This window comes from Lactuca virosa, chromosome 2, assembly GCF_052849685.1.
Source record: "Lactuca virosa cultivar CGN04683 chromosome 2, Lactuca_virosa_CGN04683_v6, whole genome shotgun sequence".
Classification (NCBI taxonomy): Eukaryota; Viridiplantae; Streptophyta; class Magnoliopsida; order Asterales; family Asteraceae; genus Lactuca; species Lactuca virosa.
This window is the reverse complement of record NC_136427.1, coordinates 309,350,250-309,374,122: the sequence shown is the minus strand read 5'-3', so window position 1 is coordinate 309,374,122 and position 23,873 is coordinate 309,350,250. Positions and strand designations below refer to the sequence as shown.

The following is a 23,873-nucleotide window of genomic DNA, read 5'->3' as shown; positions in this document are numbered from 1 at the left end:
TTTTAAGCTATGAAAACATGCATTTAATTCGTGAGTATATATATATATATATATATATATATATATATATATATATATATATATATATATATATGTGTGTGTGTGTGTGTGTGTGTGTGTGTCGCATGTCTATACGTGTTTATACGTGTCGCGTGTGACACAAATTTAATTCAGTCTTATACTTGTTTAAACAAGTAGATTCATGTTTGACACGTGTAAAACAAGAAACACAAATTTAGAATTTGTGTCGACACTAGTATACACGAAACACAATTTTCTAAAACTCATATACGGAAAACTCGTGTCGTGTATTAAATTGGAGGGTTTGGTGTCAAGCCTTCGAAGTTCCACCCCAATTTCTTCCTTGCCCAAGATTTGTCAAATGACATGTAAGTGTTGAAGAGAGATAAACAACATATACCAACTGTCTTCTTCCAGCTCCACTTCAATTTCTTCTTGCTCACATCATCCTCCACGTCACTTTTGCCATGATCTTGCCTCTTCTACTCCCACCAGTCTTATGATTTTGAGTTTACAATGTTGAGTTTGTATCGGGCACTAATGAATCATGGTGGAATGGCAAGAAAAATAATTGTATTGTTTGTTTTTTTATTTAGACATTAACTTATTTAAGATCGACCATAATTTTATCAACTTTACTTTATTTTGATATTTTTTTAATATTTTATAGTTTTTTTCCGGATTAAACATCAACTTTATTTTTTTTCTAGAAAAAAAAACATGTATTTTTCATTTTTTTTAAAACTCTCGCATTTTCAATTTTTTCTGAAAAAAATCCTAATATATTATTTTTACCAAAACAACTCTCACATTTGATAAGTTTTTTCAAAAAAAAAAAATAATGTCATATGAAAAAATAGAAGAATACAATGCTTTTTAACGAGAACAAATAAAATTGAGGTTTAATTCGTAAAAAACAATATATAAAGTCTTTTGTGATACTAACTCATACTTATGTTATTTTTATAAAATATTCTTTTTATTTGTATCTTTATTTTATATACTTCTTACTTCCTTATAAGTAAGAAGTATAGAGTATGCAAAGTAAGATGACGTATTGGTAGTAGATGTATGTGATATGTGACAGTTTATTTGTGAATAACTGTTAGAGAAAGATTAAACATTTTGTGTAATAAAGGACAGCTAGAGAAATATTATGAAGTTAAATAGAGAAGTGGGAAGGTGGTGGACTTATGTGAAGAGTCTATGTGACACACATTTCCCGATTCCCGGTAGGTAATTTATTTTAACGTTTAAGAATAATAATAACAATGATATTAATAAGAATTATAATATTAATTGGATATATATATATATATATATATATATATATATATATATATATATATATATATATATATAAGTCCAAGGTTGAAACAATAATTTTTTGGAAATCAAATTCGTAAGACAATTATGTAACACCGTAAATTTTCAATTAAATTTTTCATTTTAAAATCACATAATTCTCATAACATATTTCACAAAAATCTCAAGTATCTAATTATCAAAACACAACTCCATAAATGTTTGATTAAAAATCCAGGATCCTCAAAACATAACTATTTCACTCGTGTGTAAAATCAAGCTGGCGCCTTCCCGCGATCCTGAAAAGTACCTGAAACACATATCACACAACACGGTAACACGAAGCTTAGTGAGTTCCTCAAAATACCACATACACAAATAGTAAGCCTCTCATGGATATAGCTCGGCATGGACCCTCCGGTCATGCGTCTCGGTGAGGACCCTCCGACCATGCGTCTCGGTGAGGACCCTCTGGTCTCACGGCTCAGTGTGGACCCTCCGGTCTTCACAGCTCGGGTCGGACCCTCCAGTCCTGTATCTCAGTGAGGACCCTTCGGTCTCACAACTCGGTTTGGACCCTCCAGTCCTACTCAGTATGGCACAGAATAATATAGCATATATCACAAAGACAAGATGCACAATATCACATAACTCAATATAAACACATGGGACCCTCCGGTCAATAACTCAAATAAGACCCTCCGGTCACACAGTATTACCACTCAGGTAAGTATAGTGAGAAGACTCGCCTCGAAGCACGCAAGCAAATACACCTCGTGCACGAATCACCGATCTAGCCTCCGCCTATCACATATGATAATTATCTCTAGTTAAAATCACAACTCTAAATAAACTCATACTAGCCCCTCTCTAACTCTTGAGAAGGGTAAAAGACCATTCTACCCCTCCATGGTCTCCATTACTCACATTTGGTCAAAACCCTAAAAGTCCACAGAAGTCAAACTCGAGTCAACAGTCCATGTTGACCCAACTCGTCGAGTGCATCAAAGCAACTCGTCGAGTCCCCTCGTTTCCTCAGAAGCCTCATGAAAACCAACTCAACTCGTCGAGTTGACCCGTCAACTCGCCGAGTTACAGCATGCTCAGACTTATCGGGATAAACCCTAACCGACTCATCGAGTCGGCTCATCGACTCGTCGAGTCCCTTAAGTCAAAATTCTCATTCAGACGTTTTAAGGCAGAAATGCTACTCCATACTCTGGATCTGACCTCCTAAAGCTCGAATATCATGTAAAGCTTTCAGCTTTACGTCCATGCATGGCATATTGGCTCAATAATGCCAATACAAGCTATTACAAGGGTTTGGTGCTCAAAAGTTTGCCTCTAGCTCCATAAAGCTTGGGTCTTTGGGCTCACAAGACCTCCTACAGTCCAGATCTGAGGTTTCAACCTCAAGATATGCTCAAGGGACTCAATAACACAAGGTGGATGGGAGAAAACCCTAAAAGCTCCCCCAAACCAAGATCTACACAAAGAATGATCAAGTTAGCATCTTTTACCTCCAACAGAAGCTACCCACTGAAGAATCTCTGGATCCAAACGTTCCTCCTTGGTCCAAGCCAAGATGCTCTCCAAATCTTCTTCCAAAGTTGCACAAGAACACCCAAAATAGTCTCTTTCTCTCTCACAATAGATGGAATCGATCTAGGGTTTCTTACAGGGCTCTCTGGAGATAAGGGAGGAGGAAATGAGGGCTTAAGGGCCTTTAAATAGGATGCAAGCCCTAAAATTAGGGTTTTCTCAATACAGACTCAACTCGTCGAGTCCATCCCCCGCTCACTTGTATCACTTCATGGAATTTATCTCGAGTGATCGTGAGACGGTAATATCATATAAGTCTTCAAACCTAGAGATATGATTTGTTGCCTATGAGTTGGTTATGCATTGATTGCACGAAAACGCATTGGTAACTTGATGTTATAAACCGTGATTTTGTGTGTAATTCAACAAGTAGTAGAGCAAACATATGAGTCGAAGTTTATCTGTTCCTTCTTGGATTAGAAGCGATATTTGGGCCCCTCGATGATTTTGTTTTGACCTATGTACCGGGCCCGGTCAGAACTAAATTGATGTGTTCAGTTAAGTTCTATGTCAAACAAATCGGAAATCGGGAAACAAATGCTGGACAATAAGCAAGACCTTGTTCCATGTATTTGTCCGGCTGATATCTAGAACAGAGGATTGTATGATCACTTATCTAAAATGGCGCTTCATAGTTCAACAGAGTTTAAAGAGCTACGATTGTTGATCGGTTCCTGAAGTCATACTTGCAACTATAGTTATTAGACTTATCCAAGTGGGAGACTGTTGGATATAGTGTCTAAGTCCATAACTATATTTGGTATGTACTTGACCCGACCCGGCATGGTCCATTTGGGTTGCACTTCACCCGAACAATTTAAGGATAATCTTTTGAGAATAGTATAAGTTATGATTTATTAATATATTATAAGTTCTAATATATTAATATAAAATCATATTATTTAATTAGTATTGATCTATAATTAATCTAGGATTAATTTAGAGATCAAAAGTATGACTAATTAAATATGGGCTCTTGTATTTATATAGTGTGGGCTAATGCTTATTTGGAATGGGCTAGGCTTGCATGGAAAGTCCATGGATACTCCATGGAGCTTTAACCCATGGATCTCATGGAAATGAAAAGACATGGGTATTAGGGTTTACATGGATGTAACCCTAATCCACCACACTATATAAAGGAGGCTTTGGTTCTTGAAATCACACTAGTTGTGGTGAGTAAAGTAAGAGGGCCGATTTCAAGAAAGGTGATTACTATTCTCTCAAAATTCCAAGTTTGTGGTGATTTGTGATTTCCATTTGAGGCATCCACACTATTGGTGCTAGGCTCTAAAACTCCAAGCAATCAACTACAACTACAATGTAAGTAATTCTACTAGCTTTATTTGATTCAAGTTCCCCATGCCATGCTAGATAGGATAAGAACCTTGGAAAAATAATTATTTGCATGTATCTTAGTCAAACATAGATCCAAGATTTCTAGGGTTGCATGTACACCATAGGAGTGTTAGAATGCTCAAAACCCATCAAGATCGACGTTGCGGAGGAAGGTCGGGAAAGAAGGAGAACAATTCGGAGGGAAGGAAGTTGTCATCGTCATTTTGGTCGTCGATCGAAACTCTCACTGGAATCTTTAGCAGAGAGAAAGAGGTAGAGAGAGCAGTTGGTGGGTTTTGTCCTTTTGACCTCGTTTCCTTGGCAATGTGTTCTTCCAGCGGATGTTTTCAATCTCTTCCAACATTAGTGGGGAAGAGAGAGTGTAATGTTCTTTTTCATAGGGCGATGTCATGAGTATGTGCTTGGGCCTGTTGTGTTTCCTTTTGTGGTTGGTCCTCGCCTTTCCGGTAAAACCATGAGGAGCGTTTCGAGTAAGCATTCAACTCCCGGTGAGGTCATGATAGGAATCTAGTGATACCATCTAGAGGATGTATGCTAGCATTTATGTGATAGAATGTAAGTAATATGTGACTTATTACTTGAAGTATGTGTTATTATGTATATTGTGTATGATATGTATAATGGGGGAGTGTTGTGATTACTCACTAAGCCTTACGTTTACAGTTGCTACTTTATGTTTTTAGTTGTAGGTCCTCCAGGATCGAAGGGAAAGGAGCTGACATGATTGGAATATCTGGACATTCTCGCGGGGGGGGGGGGGGAGAGATATTTGGTTATATGTTCTTTGTGACATTATGGTTTTCAAAACATGATTTAGCTTCCGCAATTTTATTATGTTTATGTTGATATGACATGAGAAGATAACTTTATGATTTGCTAATAATTATGAATAAAACCTTTTGGTAAAACTTATACTCTGATTTCAAAAAGAAATTATGGTTGGATTTTGGGATGTTACAGTCTAAGATTAAGTGCATAGTCCAAGTAAAGAATAAAATGACCAAGTGTCATATAAAGAACGAGAAGTTAGAAACATCGGGGGTGTGTGACTCCCGATGTGAAAGATAAGTATGCTTGGTAAGATACATATTTTGATGTATCAAGCATAGATTTTTTAAGAAGTGAGAAAGTCACAACAGTTGGCTTGTAAGCAGCTGGGGACTAAAGAAGATGAATACCCAAGAAATTTTCATGTTGAAAATTGGGTTATAAGAAAGGAGACAGAGTAGTTGTGAATCAGGTGATGAAGTGGTAATATTGAATCTAGGTAAGTATGATGTGAATGAAGTGCATGGGCGTTGCAAACACATGGTGCTTATTGTGGATTCAGTGGAGCCATTAAGTTGCCAGGGATTAAGTGAGTTGAGATAAGAAGTGCTAGCATGGTAAGTTGAGAAAAAATTACCATGTAATAAATAGAATACTTGTGAACCGGGGAATAGAATGGTGATATTGAATGTAGATAAATATGGTGTGTATGTAGTGTATGGGCGATGCAGACACATTGTACTTATTGAGATTTAGTGGAACCATTCAACTACCTGAGGATCGAGCGGGGGAATAAGAAAGGAGATAGAAAACTTGTGAATCATGGAATGTAATGGTTAGGTTGAATCTAGATAAGTATGGTGTATATGTAATGTATGGGCACGGCAGACACTAGGGATGAGAATCGGAACCGCCCGGCCGGAACTGTCCCGGGAACCGAACTTGGTGGAAATTAGGAACCGAACCGGACTGCCGGTTCTACCAGTTCCGGTTCCTACCGGTTCTTGTCGTGTCTTCAATGTTGGAACCGGTCCTCGAGAAATAGCAACATACAGTTCCGGTTTTTGCCGATTCTACCGGTTTTTGCCGGTTCTACCGCTTCCCGGTTCCAAAAATCCACAAGAATATCGTCCCAGCCCGATCAGTTCTATCCGGTTCCAGTTCCCCGGTCTAAATGCTCATCCCTAGAAGACACATTGTAACGTACCATTTTCACAACCAAAAAACTATTTTTATTGAAGTAAAACTTCCCAATTATAAATCCATTATGAAGAAAAACATTTATTTCAGATACATTTATTAAAATCAGAGTAATAGTAAAGTGCAGGAATCTCCATTGTTGTTGATGAATGTGTACATCCATGCCTTCGACTTCCCATGATGACCGATGATACCTGAAACAATAAACAATTGGGCAAGAATAAAAGCTTAGTGAGGTTCCCCCAAAATACCCCATACGATAATCATACAATCATGCATCGAGTCCACTCAGCTATCAGGCTGGAATACCCCGGGTTTGTTGGCCTACCGCCTCAACCTAACCGCTCTTCCCGAGCCTTTGTGCCTTCGGCTTACAGTCGGCCCGCACCGATTATCTTGGCCTACAACACAAAGCAGGACCGCCTCAACCCACCACTACCATATGTCGACATATAAACAATTAGGATCAAGTATACACGTAATAATAGGAAAGCAACAATCATACAACTCACTACCGCCTACTAGTCCTCATACCGCACATTGTTCCGCTACCAACTATCCTCCATGAAATGCGTATCCATAAGTAACCAGAGGTGAGATAGTCACCCGAACAGATGATCCTACTCTAGAGCCACAACCAAACAAGGAACAGGCAAGAAATCCTAGATCAAGAGTTCTCAGGCTATCCTACATGACCACATACAGTCATAGGGCACTCCACCAGATAATAACCAGCAAGTATAGATAACATATAGATGTACAGATCACTACTGCATAACAATATCCTATCTACCAAGATACATATCTAACAGATCACTACAACATAGCAACATCCTATATACCAGGATACAGATCTAATAGATCACTACAACATACAAATATCCTATATACTAGGATACAGATCTAACAAATCACTACAGCATAGCAACATCCTATATACCAGGATACAGATCTAACATATCACTAAAGCATAGCAACATCCTATATACCATGATACATATCTAACAGATCACTACAGCATAGCAACATCATATATACCAGGATACAGATCTAACAAATCACTACAGTCTACAGCATAAAAACATCCTATATAGCAGGATACAAATCTAACAGATCACTACATCATAGTAACATACTAATTACCAACAATCCAAGGGATGCATAACCGTAGATACTCAGAGATGAGATAGACACCTGGACAGGTGATCCTACTCTGGAACCACAACCAAACAAGGAACAGGTAAAAGAGCCTAGATCAAGAGTTTGTAGTCTATCCTACATGACTATATATAGTCCTTAAGGCATCCCTCTACTAACAAATAACCAAAACTAGTGGGCCGACATTGGTACCTTTGACCCACGGGTATAATGAGGTGAAACTCACCTGAATCGAAGAACTCTGAACACTGCGATACGACCCTTTTTCAGCATTGCTTGCTCCCGCGAATCCACTAACACAAGAACCAGATAGAATCTCAATAAATACCCCAAAATCCTCAATTTTGACCCAAAGTTAAACTTGGTCAAAAAGTCAACAGTTAACGGTCAACGAAAGTCAACAGTCAACAGACTGTTGGAAATATTTTTATATGATTGTCACTTGAAATAAGCTGAGTCTATGTCTATATCTCTCTAACAAAAATTATCAGAATGCTTCATGTTGGAAAGATCCTGAAGATTCAACAAGTGTTTGAAGAATCATATGTTAGAGCACTTGAAGTGAACATGGAGCACTTGTTGTACACATTGAGCACTTGCAGTTGACATGGAGCACTTGCTGAACATGGAGCACTGCTGAAAACAAGTTAGACCATCATGATCTCAGATGGCACATATAGATTATATATAGAGCGTCAAGATATTGGTAGATCATCTAGAATATTGATGGCTTATCAGAAACATTATTGGCTCATCCACAACTCTATGGCTCAACAAGACTTTGATGAATCAACATGATCACATTGATGGCTCAACGAGATTGCTCATGGCACATTATGTACAATAATGGCAAGTCCAAGTTCTCAATGGCGCATGTAATTCGTTCATGGTCCATCATGAACACGTGGTTATACATCTTCAAGTTCAAGACACATTCCAACATTCAAGAAACAACTCAACTTGATCAACGACACTTCTGGAAGTTAATGACATCTTAGAAGACAATTGAGCAACATGATGCTCATGTTGCTCACCATATTTTCAATGTTGATCAAGAAGGCTCAAGAATTATGAAGACTCATAACTTGGATGGAACCCTAACAGAATTAGATTATTCCATCCATTCTCCGTTAAGTAGGGCAAAGGTGTCAATTGATGACTAAGTCATGATGACGTGTCAACACCTGATTGGTCAAGCCATGTCATGAGCTTTTGCAAAGCCTATAAATAGGCCCCTTGGGATCCATTATAAAGTTGCTCTTTCTGCTTCATTTCTGCTCATTCTGCATAATTGTTGTTTAAACTAGTTTTCAAAGAGCCATTTGAGTGTTTTAGTGTGTTTACTATTCAAACAGTTGTCACTGAATCTTTATGAATATGAGACACTTTTGAATCATTGATCTTGAACATACAAAAAAACGTTTTTATCATTAACTTGGTGATTAACAACTCTTTATTTTCCGCATTACTTTCCACCCGACGATTCTGAAACTTTGTTTCAGTATTTCCAACACTTGGACTCTTCTAATCTAAGGTTTACTGATTTTCTCATTTTTTTTCAGTTGGTATCAGAGCTCGAGTGATTGACTTTGAGACTTCGAAAAAATTTTCACAAAAATATTTTTTCTTCAAGTTTCAAACTAGTATAACCTGTTCTCAATGGCAAGTGTGAATCAAAACCAAAATGTTAATCTATTCGGTTTTAATTGCAAACAGTCTTGGAGCAGGAAATCGTGCACCTATCCTTGTGCCTAGTGAATACACTTCATGGGCAGATCGCATCAAGTACTACCTAGAAGGTCATGACTCTGACATCTGGACCTTCATTTCCACTGGGAAACATACTGCATAATTTTTGAAGGATATCAGAGTTCCTGAAGCCGATGTCTCTCCTGAAACCTCCAAAGTTATTTCTGGATCTGTTTCCTCTCCTACTCAACTTCGTGAGAGTAAAATCAAGAAGTTTGAGGCTAAGGCATTGCAAGAGCTCTTATTTGGAATTCCTCATGACATCCATGAGCAACTTCTTGATGAAGATAAAAGTTCACCCTTCAACGTATGGAATGCACTCAGGAAACAATTCAAGGGAACTGATAAGATTCTTGCAAACAGGAAGAAAGCCGCATTGATAGATATGGACAACTTCAAAATGTTACCTCATGAAACTCTCTTTGATGCATATTGTAGGTACAAAATTGTTGTCAACAGGGTGAAGAAGCTGAAAGGTGCAAGATTACAAGAGGATTTCAATCTGAAATTCTTGAACAACCTATCTCCTAAATGGGATACAGTGCGGATGATCATACTGCAAACTACAACCAATTTAGACACCATGTCTTTGTTTTATCTGTACGCCGAACTTCAACAACATGAGCCTAAAGTCAACAAGCTAGCTCAGGGAACTCCCTTTGAGAATCAAGGACTTGTCATGGGAAATTCAGCATCCATGGAAAATCCTTCCCAAAACTTGATTGATCATCATAATCCAATCCCAAACCACTTTACTGATCAGTTTGCCAACCAATGATATGGAGCGTATCCTTATCAAAGTTCGAGTATGGATAAATTGTACAATCAGAATCCTTACATGCCAACTCAACAACCTCTTCAGATAGCAAATGGGTACATGGATAATCATCAAGCTTTCATTGGAACCACAATGGAATCTCCTCAAATCAGCGAGGAAAATGAGTATGAAGAATGCTTGGCACTCCTGACCAAGTTCAATCCAAACTTCAAGAAGTTTGTAAACAAGCCAACTGGGAACTTCAGAGCACAAAGTTATCAGCAACCCCAACACTATCATAAGAACTCTGGAAACTTCCAAGGAGGAAGCAATAGTCAACAAAGCTTCAACTCTCAGAATTCAAATTCTAAAAGTTACAACTCTCAGAGGACAAACATAACGGTTCAAGATAACAAGTCGAAGTCATGTGATGATAATGAAGTAATCAGGTGCCACAATTGTCAAAGTGAAAATCATTGCACCAAAGATTGCAAAATGAAGACCAATAAGGTCAAAGATGAAGCATACTACCTTTAAAAGGCGAAACAAATCAATAAGCAGTCAAAAGACAAAGCCTTCATGGTCATGGAGACTCCAAATATGGAAGTCTGGGAAACATATGACGAAGTAGATCAAGCATAAGAAACAGAAGCTTACAAGAACTACTTCTGCTTCATGGCTGATGATGAAAAAGAGCCTTCTCCTATTCATCAACAAGTTTTTGAGAAGGTACATTTCATGCTTCGTGATAATCATTTAACTATTGATCCTTTTCTTGATAACACTGACCATATTTCTGAAATAATCAAAGAATATGCCACCAACGTTGAATATCGTGTCAGTTACTATAAAGACGAACTGACCGTCACTCAGTTCAGATTTGAGGAATTAAGATGTAGTATGGCTTAGTTAGAGAATGACCTTGCAATCAAAACTGAGGCACATCTTACGTCATTTGAACAATATGAAATTGTATTGAATCAACGTGACATTATTGCAAAAGACAATCGTGAGATGTACACCCAAATCAACACAAAAATCAATAGTTATAAGGCATCCAAAACCCTTCTTGAACAGAACTCACATGCCATTCTCAAGGGACCAAAACCATCAATACTCAGCCAGAGTTGTTAGCATGTGATCCAAGTCTCTTCATTGGAGACGATGAGGATCAAGAAGAGGTGGTAACTTGCAGTCCTGATGTAATTACCACTTCATTCTCAAGCATCTCATTAGAAGTCATATCATCCCACGATCTTCCAAACTTGGACACTAAGTATGACTCTTCAGTAGAATTTTCTCTTGAATGTCCAACCATGGAAAGTTTCAATTCAGAAGATGCCACTTCTGAAAAATCAAATGTCCCTGACTCAAAATCTAGTGATAAACAGCCCAAATCATATGAGCCAGTAGGATATTCCAAGACTGAACCTATTGAATTCCTCAGTCAAGAAACATTTCCATCTCTTAATGCTTCAGTCTCTGGAACAAAGGACTTAGGATGTAAATACTCTAAGAATCAACAGAGTGGGAAGTCTCCAATTCAAGTCAGGAAGGATGAAACCTTGAAGACTATGAGTAATGAGAAAACTGTTGTTGCAAAACTCAAGAGACCTTTCGTTCCAATAAAAATCACTTCACCCATCCCTAAACAACAAGATACAATTGTAAAGCCAACTAATGTCTCTAAAGATAAGGGAAAAGAGAAAATTGATGTCTCTAAAAGAACAAGGTCCAACTGTAGTCCAACCTTCAAAACCCAAAGTGGTTAAGACTACAAATAATGGCAAGGATATAAAGACCAATAGAGTACCAACGGCTAAGCCAAGCCAATGGAAGACCAGACATACCAGTCCTCCCAAAACTTCAAAGACTCAAAGAACCTCTCCTTCAAATCATGGTTTCTCAAATTCTGGATTTCCAAACCAAACTGAAATCAACTATCAGAATAGCTCCAGACCTAACAATCTTCCTGATTGGTCTGAAATGATGAGACCGATACCTGTTCCAACCAACCCATTCATGTATCAGAATAGTAATTACCCTATGAATTCTATTCTTGGTCTATATTGTGGTTTTACTCCATCCATAGGAGGGAACCACATATTTAGGGGAAACTCCAGGTTTCCAATGACCAATCGGTTCGGGGGAAATACCCAGTTTCCCATGTTTGATAAATTCAGAATGCCTGTGAACTATGGATTTTCTTCTCTAGGAATTCCTACTCAGTTCACCAATCCACCATTTTTCTCTCATACCAAACCTCAAAAGAAAACCTCTAAGAAATCCAAAAACAAGGTCTCTGAAAAACAAACAAAACACAAAAAGGTTAATGATAAACATGAAAAGGTTGTCCCAATTCCAACAAGTCCGAAGAAAGCTAACACTCAAGGACCCAAAAAACATAGGTACCTAAACCTTCTATCTAAATGCAGGCTTTTTGTGGTGGGGTATCACACGACGATACATGGTACATTGACAGTGGATGCTCCAGGCACATGACCGGGAACAAAGGATATCTCATAGATTTCAATATCACAATGCCAGGTAAGTATGTTACTTTCGGAAAGAACATGAAAGGAGAAGTTATAGGACATGGAAACATATTGAACGGGAACTTTACCGTTAAACGTGTAGAATATGTATATGGTCTTAAAAATAACCTTATCATTGTTGCACAACTGTGTGACAATCATCATGAGGTTTTGTTCACCAAACCCAAGAGTTTGATTATAGATACCAGCAAGCGAATCCTTGTTGATTCCCCACGAAATGGGAACATGTATCCTCTTGATATTGAACTAATTGAGGGAATCCCTGATATTTGTCTTCTTTCCAAAGTTGCTTCTGACATTAGTTGGTTGTGGCATATAAGACTCTCTCACCTCAACTTTGGTTATATCAACAAACTCATTGGAAAGGATCTTGTGAGAGGACTACCATCGTTAAAACTTGACAATGATATACTTTGTGCTGCTTGTAAACAAGGCAAATTTTCCAAATCTCCACACAAAAGTATAACAAAACTGAAACATCCCAAAAATATAGACCAAAAATTTCGTTTTTAAATCATTTATAATAAAATCATAAGTCATCCATCATCATAAAGAAAACCATAATCATGTATCTCAGAACATCGTGTCAAATACTGTATCAAAATCACATGAGAAAAATATGAGAGTCTAAAACATCCCAAACTGAAACTGTGGTGTGTGTCATGCGATCATCCCGAGCCCTTCCCTTTGCTAGTGGAAGTACCTGAAACCAAAACTGAAAACTGTAAGCATGAAGCTTAGTGAGTCTCCCCAACTACCACATATCACATAACATATCCTGGGCCCCACCCTGCTACATCGAGTCAAGCTCGGCATCGGCTTTCCCGGCATCGGGCCCCGCCGGCATCAAACCCTATTCGGCATTGGGCCTCGCCCGACATCGAGCCCCGCCCGGCATCAAGTAGATCTCGGCATACATATACATATCAACAAACATATAACATAAGCACATAATCCTAGCATGAAACATTCCTCGGGCCCCGCCCCGGCATCGGACCTAGATCCGGTAACATACTAACATTCCTCCGGAACCGTCCCGACATCGGAACGGAGACCAGAACATACTATCATAACATATTAACTAGACATTCCTCGTGCTTGCCCCGATATCGGACCTAAGCCCGGAACACATAACACACACATGCAAGAATCACAAAGACATCAAGCATACAAGCATACAAGCATTCCTCGGGACCGCCCCAGCATCGGATCGGAATCCGGAAAACATATAAACCTACTTCGGGCCCAACCCAGCATCGGACCGTGGTCCGGAACTACTACTATCTAATCGGGCCGACCTTGGTGCCTTAGACTCGTTCTTACTGGAGAAAACTCAACTCGCAAAGCTGTCTGCAAAAACTCACGGTGAGGAATATCTGATAGCTGCTCCAACGACTCCCCGACTATCAATATCACAATAATACTTAGTCAGAATTTGATAATCCTTCTCAGGGTAAAATGACCATTTTACCCCTGGTCAAAGTCAACATCCTGGTCAAATTCAAAGTCAAGGTAAACTCCCAGTCAACTCCAACTCGTCGAGTCATCTCCCAACTCGGCGAGTTCATGGACAACTCAGTCCCGTGGTCAACTAAGTCAACTCGTCGAGTCCCTTCCTAGACTCGTCGAGTTCTTCCTGTCATAACATCGGGACATATTGACTCTAACTCGTCGAGTCCCTCCTTGAACTTGTTGAGTTCTTCAGCTTCCGAGTCCTAATCTTGTCCAACTCACTGAGTCATCTCCAATACTCAGTGGTTTCACTCACAACCAGAAAAGGGGTTAGGGTTCACGACCCGACTCGCTGAGTCCAAGAACAACTCGTCGAGTCCTCCATGTGACATACCCATTCAGTCGATTCTAATCCATTCCAATGCTTCTAACTCATAGATCTGGACTCCTTAGACTAGCATTACACGTAAAGTTGCTAACTTTACGTGCATGCATGGTGTTATGAAGCTAAAACACCCAAAACAAGCCAAAATGAAGGTCTAAGTCATAGAATGGAGTCATGGCTGAATAAAGGTGGCAACTTTTAGCTTCTACAGCTCAAGAGTGCCCAGATCTGAAGTCCTTACATCCCCAAAGGTCCAAAACTCGGAATGACCTTGGACATGACCCAAAAATGACAACCTACAAGCTAAGAAGGAGATTTAAGTGAATAACAACCAAGGTATAAGCTTTATACCTCTATGAAGATAGAAATGAGTCCTTAGCTCTGGATCTTTAACCTTCCTTCTGCAACTCCAAGCTTTTTGCTTCCTTCTTCTAGCTTTAATCACAAAAATGGCAATAAATAGCTCTAGATCACTCAAGTTTGATTAGGGCTTCGAGATTAGGGTTTGGAGGTGATGGAGGCTGGGATGGAGGCCAGATACGATGCTTAAATAGGGTGCAAGCCCTAAAGATTAGGGTTTCATCCAGCTTGTCCTACTCGTCGAGTCAGGTCTCCGACTCGTCGAGTAGCTCACTTAAAACTCGCGCATATACTGCCTTGTACTCGACGAGTTAGGGGCACCAACTCGTCGAGTAGCCCTTCCAAAATGAATAAATAAATGAATTAAGGGCATACCAGGAACCAGGCGTTACAAAAACACAGTGTATCTGAACCTCTTAAGCTTATACATATCTATATGTGTGGTCCCACTACAGTTCCTAGCTTAAGTGGTAAGAAATACATTCTTGTGATTGTTTATAAATTATATATATATATATATATATATATATATATATATATGTATATATATATATAGGGCTAGGTTATAATGTGGATGATATTTATTTTGTGGATGTAAGGATGAATGTGGACCAATTGTTTTAGTTATTTTAAGAAAAGTGATTTATCTATATTATTAAATTAAAGAAAAATAAAATAATATCATTTAATTAATTGAAGAGTAAGATTGTACATTTGCATTACTTTCAAATTAGGTAACATAAGTTTTAAAAAGAAAATTTTCAGATTTTAAAGGATATTTGATTATCTTAATTTTGAATTCTAACATTTTAATTATTTGAATTTTAATTCAAATGTAATTTTTAATTATGTCTGATTTTATTCTATCGAAATGACACAAATATTAACCATAAACAAGTAAAGATATGTTTGATTTTATTATTCCAGAATATGGTTATATTCAAAATATTTTTTGAGAATTAACACGCTTAAATAATATAACACAAACTATCAACAATAAATTTTTCTAAAGAATACTGAATTTATATGAAACATAATTTTTCTTTAAGAATTAGTAATTACATCAATTCTTAAAGAATACAACTATAAACAATAATCTTATTAATTCTAAAAAACAAATATGAGTGGTTAAGAAATTAAATTTCTTCTTAAAGATTAAAACTAAGAAAGGTTAAAAAAGAAAAAAAAAACATCAAAATCTAACAAAAACAGTAATCCATTCTAAAAGAATATTATGCTAAGAATCGTTTTAAACATTCTGACAGAATACATTCTGCAAGAATATACTCTCATTCTCCATGTTTTTTTCCCATATCAACGCCAGCCTCTTCAAAACCTAAACCCACAAAAAAAAACATAATCAAATTTCAAAGAATAAAAATTTCATCATATATGTGAAACTAGACATTACCTTGACCTTTGCTTCAATATCAATATCTCTGATTTCATAATCCGCTTCTATCAAAATGTGATAACATTACCGGTCAATAGTACATGCAACACAGTGACACCCATTTGAGAAATTTATTTGTGGGGTTCAAGTTACATTTTATAATCAAACAACTAAACCAATTCAGCTACCTACCTAGACCATCGCATGATCGTTGAAAACAGTTGAAAACTACAATCAATACCACCATGTTGCCAAGAACTTAGGAGTAGCAAGCAAACCAAAAAAATTGAACAAAAAAACTACCATAGACAAAAAAAAATCCAAATTAGGTTAATACTTCTTAATACTAAAACAAATTAATTAAATATTATAGGAGATGTTCATCAGTATCGATATTGTGAAGGAAAAATTGAAACACAACCGATTATTAAAATAGAGATTAAATATGAAATCAAATGTGAAACACCAGTCGACTTTGAACATTATAAAGCCAATCTAGCAAAGAAATATTAAAAAATGAATGGACTTTGAAACATTAAAAAAACAGATCGTATTAACAAAAATATCAAAAAAGAATATACCTGGAAAAAAAACTTCTAGCAAAGGAGACACGGGAGAACAAGAAGAGCAAGACGGTGTTAGACGAGAGGGTCGTTGTTGTTTTTTTTTGCCGGCGATTGAATGGGGCGACTTATATGGTTGGCGGTTGTAGAGACGCAGGGGGAGATATTGATGTCGACGTCTTTGTGTGTTCTGGTGATGGCTAGGGTTTTATATCATTAAAGTAATTTTCCTAAATTAAATAGATGCAAGAGTTAATTATTTAATTACCAAAATTAATTAATAGTAAATATTACAATTTTACCCTTATTTATGATTTTGAAATGATTGGCCTATATTAATCCCTATATCCATACAATATTTGTTCATCCACATATGAACCTACCTATATATATATATATATATATATATATATATATATATATATATATATATATATACGGGTGAGATCCGTTGAGAACTCATAGTTTCCTGAGAACCCGACAACTAAATGTGGAGCGTTGGATCAGAATTAACTCATTAAGAGCATGATCGTCATCTTACCAATCTAATTTAATGTTTATTTTTTATGTTATTGGAAATATTAATAAAAATGTGTATAAGTTAACATAATAAATCAATTTTTTTATTTTATTTTTTTTTAATTTTTGATTTTTTTAAAAAATGCAGATTTTTAAATTTTTATTTAGAAAACATAAAATTTTAAAAAATTTGAAAAAAAAAATATCAAAAAAAAACTGCAATTTTTTAAAAAACTGAAATATTTAAAAAAAAAAACTCTAATTTTTTTAACCAAAAAAATCAACGTTGTAGGTACATATATGCATATTTTTTCAAGTGCATATCTGCATATTTCTTATACTATAATATTCGTAAGTATATATCATAAAAAAAACTCATTTTTATTTATTAATCTGTAAGCACAATAGTACATGTATTTTATTCTATACAAAATAAAATATAAAAAAACAAAAAATGCCACAAATTTTCAAAGTGTTTTCATGTTTTCGTGTAAAGATTTTCATATTTTCTTCAATTTATCACTTTTCACCTCTTCAATATTTTCCACAACTTCTACCAAATCTACAAGAAAATTTAAAAAATGATTAATGCAAGAACACTCACAAAAATACATATGTATATAACATGTAAGATTCACATGTGATTATATCATGTAAGATTCACATGTGATTATATGATATGATATTCACATGTAATTGTATCTTTTAAGATTCAAATGTGAAATTCATAAGAAAATTTTAAAAAATAATTAACGAAGGACACTCACACAAAATGCATGTGTGCATATAGACGTAATTCATATGAGATTAACTTGTGATTTACATGTGAATCACATGTAATTCATATGTGATTCACTTGTGACTTACATGTAATTCATATATGAATTACATCTGATTGACATATGAATCACATATAATTCATATGTGATTCACTTGTAATTTACATGTGATTCATATGTGAATTACATGTGAATCACATGTAATTTATATGTGATTCACTTGTGATTTATATGTGAATCATTACACACTTCTAGTCTTGTTTCCAATTAATTACTAAAATATTATGTAACAAAAAACTCACAAATTATAAATGTTCAAACTAAATGGCATATTTCCACATATTTATAAAAGAAACGGATTATGCAAATTTAAATATAAAATGGTCATTTTTCAATCCTTTATCATAACCCCAAGTTGGCTTATGAACAAGGCTTATAGCCCTAACATGTTTCTTTATTTCTTATTAAATGATGTATAGATAAAGCGTTGGGAAAAAGGAAGTAAAAAATAAATGAGGGAAAATTTGTAAAAAATTATGACCTAATAGGGAAGACTCCGTTCTATGGCTTTCTCTATAAAGTCGTTCTCTTTGCATTGAGTAAAATAGAAACACCTATATATAGCTTACTGGATTAAATCTTTCCTACTAATTCCATTAAGTAAAAAAGAAACAACACCTAACTTGGAAATGACTAAACTTTCTTTACCTGTTAGTTATTGGTGAGGAGTTGATTATTGTATCAATTCACGTCTTAGATTACTATCATTATTCAAATTCTTCTAACGATAGTATCATTCCAATGGAAATACATACAGGTGAGGAAGTAGCAGTCAAGAATTTCATATGTAAACATACATAAAACATAAAACTTTGAATATATATATATATATATATATATATATATATATATATACACAAAAATAGTCACATACCAAGCCTGAAAAAACTATGAAATGACTGGATTTTTGAAGCAAATGTCTTCAACAGCTAGTACCCATCATTGCAAATCAACATTACATGTTGGGAAACCTTTGAATCCCCACATAGCAGGATCAACCAACCTGTCAGAAGTACCCAACACAATTTTAAACAATGCTCCAAATTTCCTAAACTATACAAGCCTTTTCTTCATCAGAAATGTTACAAAAAAAATCAAGAAACGAGAGGATTTTGGATCTACATTTTGAAACTGATAATCGTAACTTCAAATCAATGAAATGGGATAATCAAAAGGACAATCAAGGAAAGCTTTAATATGTTTCATAGATTCTTGTAAATTCCACCTTAGATCAATAATCGAAAATGTCTGAAAGAAACTCTTTTACTCAAACAACACACAATCAAATACCCCCATATTAGTCAAATTTCAATCAGTACTATGTCAGAGAAGCTTACGCAATTGCACTAGGCCAAGTACAAGCCTAATTTCAGTCAGATCATGAAATTGAAGAGAAGTGAAAAACGAGAGATGATTAAATTGAAGAGAAGTAAAGAAAAAGAGACTAACTGCCTGGCGTGGACATGTAATTGCTAAAAACGATGAGAGGAACACCAGGAGGTCGAGATTTGACGAGGTTAAGGAGAGTGTCTAGGTTATGAACGGAAGTTGAGTTTAGGAGACTTGCAACCACTTTAGCGAATGTTCTGACCGCCATTATCATCTTCTTCCTTGGTAATCCTCCCAAGTGATTTGGCCTACTCGCCCACTCCATTATCCGCCCCATAATTGATTGTTAATACACCACCACCACCACCGCCACCACCTCTGCCGCTGCCTCCGACAACAAAATGGGGAAAAACAAGTTAGGTTAAAATTGATCGATCTTCTCCTTGGAATGAACCATGTCGCCTGTTTTCCTGTTTCTCGGAGATCGATTTGTGACAGACTGATAATCGGATCCGTTACTTTTAGGTGTAAGCTTAGGAGAATTAATCGGTAGGATTCATGGAAACTCCTTTGTGTTTCTACGCTCAATGGATTTCTCTTGACAATTGAATTGCTAATTTTTGAGTTACTAAGAGCGTTAGAATTTCTAGCTCTCACCGGACTCCTTCCACTCCGATCGAGTACTCCACGCTCCTTCCTTGGACTTACCGACGACAAACTATCTCTGACGTATCGATTCATACATCCTTAATCGTTTCATCTCTAGATGTTGTGCGGATGAGGGAGGAATGACAAGAAATATCTCGCAATTTAGATGTGTTTGTAACACCCCGAATTCAGAAGACCTAGAAAAGAAAGGTACACCTCAAGTCAAGAAGTCTACTCGCCGAGTCCAGAGGGATGACTCGACGAGTAGGACTGAGTTTTTGTGACGCGGGTTAAGTGACCTACTCGGCGAGTTGGTCTGGGTTTGGGAAACCCTAAATTTGGGCTTTTGTTGTAACACCCGTTTATTTATTAAGTTAAATAAATTAATTAATGAACGATTAATAGCCCTAAAATAAATAATTATATATCAAAGGATGGTCTCGAAGGGCTAATTGTCATAATTTTAGAAGTTGGGGGTTAAAAGTGTAAGTTTTGGATTTAATTTGAGAAGGAATTCAGAATTTAGGGTGCGTTTGGTAATTAATGGACTTAAATTGAAAAGATTTGAAGGCTTAGGGGCTGGTTGGTAATTCCAGGACTTATTATGAAAGGAAATTATGGGATCAAGGGCTAAAGGGGTAAATATTGGATTAAGATTGAAAGAAAAAGGGAAGGAAGGGGCTAAACTCGTCATTATGGAGGTAAGTTTGGGGGATCGGGGTATATAACCCGTCACCCCTCCCGCTTCAAACCCTAACCCTTGGAGTTAGAATGCAGCCGCCACACTCTTCCTTCCGTCTCCGGCGCCACCATCCACCTAGCTCATTTCCGACCGCCTAGCACCACCGGACTTCCACCATGCGTTCTATCGGCGAGAGAGAGTTCAATGAGTTAAGCTTTTGGCGACGGGGCTGTGAGGGGTTAGGCGAGCGAAGCTGCTGCCGCCGCTGCCAGCCGATGTCGAGCACTGCCGCTATGATTTCACTGCCGGTGAAGCCGGGAACTGCCGAGGAAGGACCACCGCCACCGCCTATTCCTCGTTCTTCTGTGGCCTGACGTCGTGTATGTCGACGGGAACCGATGGTGGGCTTTGGCTGCCGTTGCTGGGTTTCCGGTCGTCGCTTGCCAACCGTAGCAGCTGAGTTGGGGACGTTTCGCTCTTCAGATCGTGACCACGAAGCGTGTGCAGGGGTTTGCTCGGCTGGGGATCGAGGGAATCGCCGCCACCACCGTGAGGTGGTGGCTGTCGTCGCTGCCTTTCCGTTCTGCCGCTTCTGTCGCCGCCTTGCGCCACCAGGTGGGTGGCTGGGGTCGTTTGGTGACCATATAGTGTGTGTGTATTTTCCGTTGAGTTTGTGTGGTGTGTTTTATTTGGCCGGAAAAGCCACTGCCGCCACGAGCCATCGTCGGCCACCACTAGGGTGGCTGTGTGTGTGTGTGATTAGTTTAGTGTGTCTGTGGTTAGTTGAGATTTAGCCTTGTAAAATGTAATTTGAATTTGGAATAATGAAAATGAACTAAACCACCACCGTAAGGTGGTGGTCGCCGTCGTGAGCCGCCATTGACCACCACTACCCTAGGTGGTAGTGAGTGGTGCCCCACAAGCAAACCCTAATAGACCTAGCAAGACCCTAATGGGCTTAAAGATTAATTTTGGACCTATTGGGCCATGTTTGAGAGGAAACCCTAATTAGGGTTTAGAAAACCCTAATTATGAGTAATTAGGCCTTAGACTTATTGGACGCATCTTTGGGCCATTGGGATTGGGTTGTGTATTAAGCCCAAATCACTCCATATCACTTATCTAGTAGAGTAAAGGACTTAATGAATTAAGTCCTTAATGGGTTAAGTAAGAAACACTTAACCCTAGTTATCATTTTATGTGAAACCCTAATTTCACTTGGGCTTTGTGTTGGGCCATCCAAGAACAAGCAAATGGACTAGAATAATTTAATGGGCTTTAGGGTAAGGCCCATAGGAGGGTGTGGGCCCAATTTAGAAAATTGGGCCATAGATGGGCCATAGTTGGGGCCTAGATGGTTGTATGATATTGGGGCCCTTAGAATGAGACATGTGGGACTGGATTGAACAATTGGGCCTTAAGGGAAGTCCATGTAGAGGTTTGGGCCCAATTTGAAAAATTGGGCCATAGTTGGGCCTTGGTCCATTATTAGACTTTTGGGCCTTTGGATTGAGCCTTGGGCTTGAGTCAAGCTAAGTTAAGGGGTAAAGTAGTCTTTTACCCCAAGCATGGATTTATGAATATGTGTTAGAACCCAATTACTAATTGGGTGTTATTTTGATATTGACAGATCGGAAATCTGTCATCGAGCAGCTATGGTTCTGTCAGCGGAACTTCAGCAGTGTGTGGTGAGTTTCCTTCCAGTAGGAACGGGTCTACGGCCACAATGCCGGCCCGTTGTAGTTAGCAGTAGTTCCGGACTTCGATCCGATGCAGTAGTCCAGTGTGCTTGATGTCTTTGTGATTCAAGCATGTCTTTGTGTTATGTGTTCCGGACTTCGGTCCGATGCAGTATGCAGTATATGTGCTATGTTAGTAGTTATGATTACGCTATGCTATGTACAGTCAGTTTCCGGACTTCGGTCCGATGCAGAGGGCAAGGCCCTGGTTAGTTCCGGACTTCGGTCCGATGCAGTTTCCGGACTTCGGTCCGATGCAGAGGGCAATGCCCTAGTTAGTTCCGGACTTCGGTCCGATGCAGAGGGCAAGGCCCTGGTTAGTTCCGGACTTCGGTCCGATGCAGTTTCTGGACTTCGGTCCGATGCAGAGGGCAAGGCCCTTGTTAGTTCTGGACTTCAGCCCGATGCAGTTTCCGGACTTCGGTCCGATGCAGTGGGCAAGGCCCAATATGTGCTTGATATGTTTGTATGGTATGTGGTAGTTTGGGGGAACTCACTAAGCTTCGTGCTTACAGTTTCAGTTTTGGTTTCAGGTACTCAGTTTTCAAAAGAGGAGCTCGGGAAGATTGCAGTGCACACGCCATTTGTTCAGCCTGGGATGTTTTATACTCTGATATACTTGACAGTTGTTATAATATTTTGAGATACATTGCTTATGATTTTTATATGAGGTTTATCGACTATGGTTTTTATTATTAAAGTAAACGAAATTTTCAGACTGTGTTTTTGGGATGTTTCATTTGTCCCCTATTTAAGTATCTTATTCTCCATCTTTCAGCCCCATTCTCAGCCCCCACTGTCCAAAACCTAATCCACGAAACCCTAGTGCCTTCCATGAGCTTGTGAGCCATTTATGAGTATTTTTTAGTGCTTTGAAGCTTGAAGAAGAAGGAGAATCCTTGGGGATACAAGAAGAGGCTAGTAGATTCAGAAACCTCTTGCATTCTTCATCATTTTCTGGTAATTAAGTTTCCACCTTGACCTTTAACTTGATAGATCTCTTTTTGGTCACTTTATGAGGGTTTTTGGTCCAAGAACCCTAGCATGTGGAAAATGGTGTTGGATTTAGTGTCTAAGTCCATAACTATAATTGATATGTACTTGACCCGAGAGTAGCATGGTCCATTTGGGTTGCATATCACCAGGACAATTTGATAGGATGGACTTTTGAGAATAGGTTGTTTATGATTTATTAATATATTATAAGTTCTAATATATTAATATGAAATCATATTATTTAATTAGTATTGATCAAAAATTAATTTGGAATTCATTTTGTGATCAAAAGAGACTAATTAAATATATGGGGATTGATTTGGTAAACCATTCATTCTTTTGGTGTGGGCGAATGATCCATGATTCTTTAGGTTGGGCTAAACCAATGTTACAACCCATGGATGATCCATGGGGGTTTAAACCCATGGAGCCTAAGGAATATGGAAGGTCATGCACATTAGGGTTTACATGGTGTAACCCTATATAAGGAACCC

At 37.7% G+C, this 23,873-nt stretch overlaps 1 protein-coding gene and 1 long non-coding RNA gene across 2 annotated transcripts; one reads left to right on the top strand and one right to left on the bottom strand.

Annotated features, from left to right (window-relative positions):
* The first annotated feature begins 12,348 nt into the window (after positions 1-12,348).
* Positions 12,349-15,767, top strand: LOC145158768 (uncharacterized). The gene is made up of 2 exons (XM_079077616.1): positions 12,349-12,907; positions 15,721-15,767. The coding sequence occupies exons 1-2, from the start codon at positions 12,349-12,351 to the stop codon at positions 15,765-15,767; spliced, it is 606 nt and encodes a 201-aa protein (XP_078933742.1).
* Positions 15,768-17,542: 1,775 nt separating this feature from the next.
* LOC145157185 (uncharacterized) lies at positions 17,543-20,132 on the bottom strand. The gene is made up of 3 exons (XR_013737150.1): positions 19,435-20,132; positions 18,860-18,988; positions 17,543-17,708 (listed from the first exon to the last, which is right to left on the bottom strand). It is a non-coding gene; the product is annotated as an uncharacterized LOC145157185 (long non-coding RNA).
* Positions 20,133-23,873: the final 3,741 nt, after the last annotated feature.

What these genes read in the sequence shown, in the direction of transcription:
- LOC145158768 (XM_079077616.1), top strand. Translation starts at nt 12,349, where the DNA reads ATGCAGGCTTTTTGTGGTGGGGTATCACACGACGATACATGGTACATT. An exon ending in TTGTGCTGCTTGTAAACAAG is followed by an intron (nt 12,908 to 15,720) that starts GCAAATTTTCCA and finishes TTTTTCTTTAAG; the next exon opens with AATTAGTAATTACATCAATT.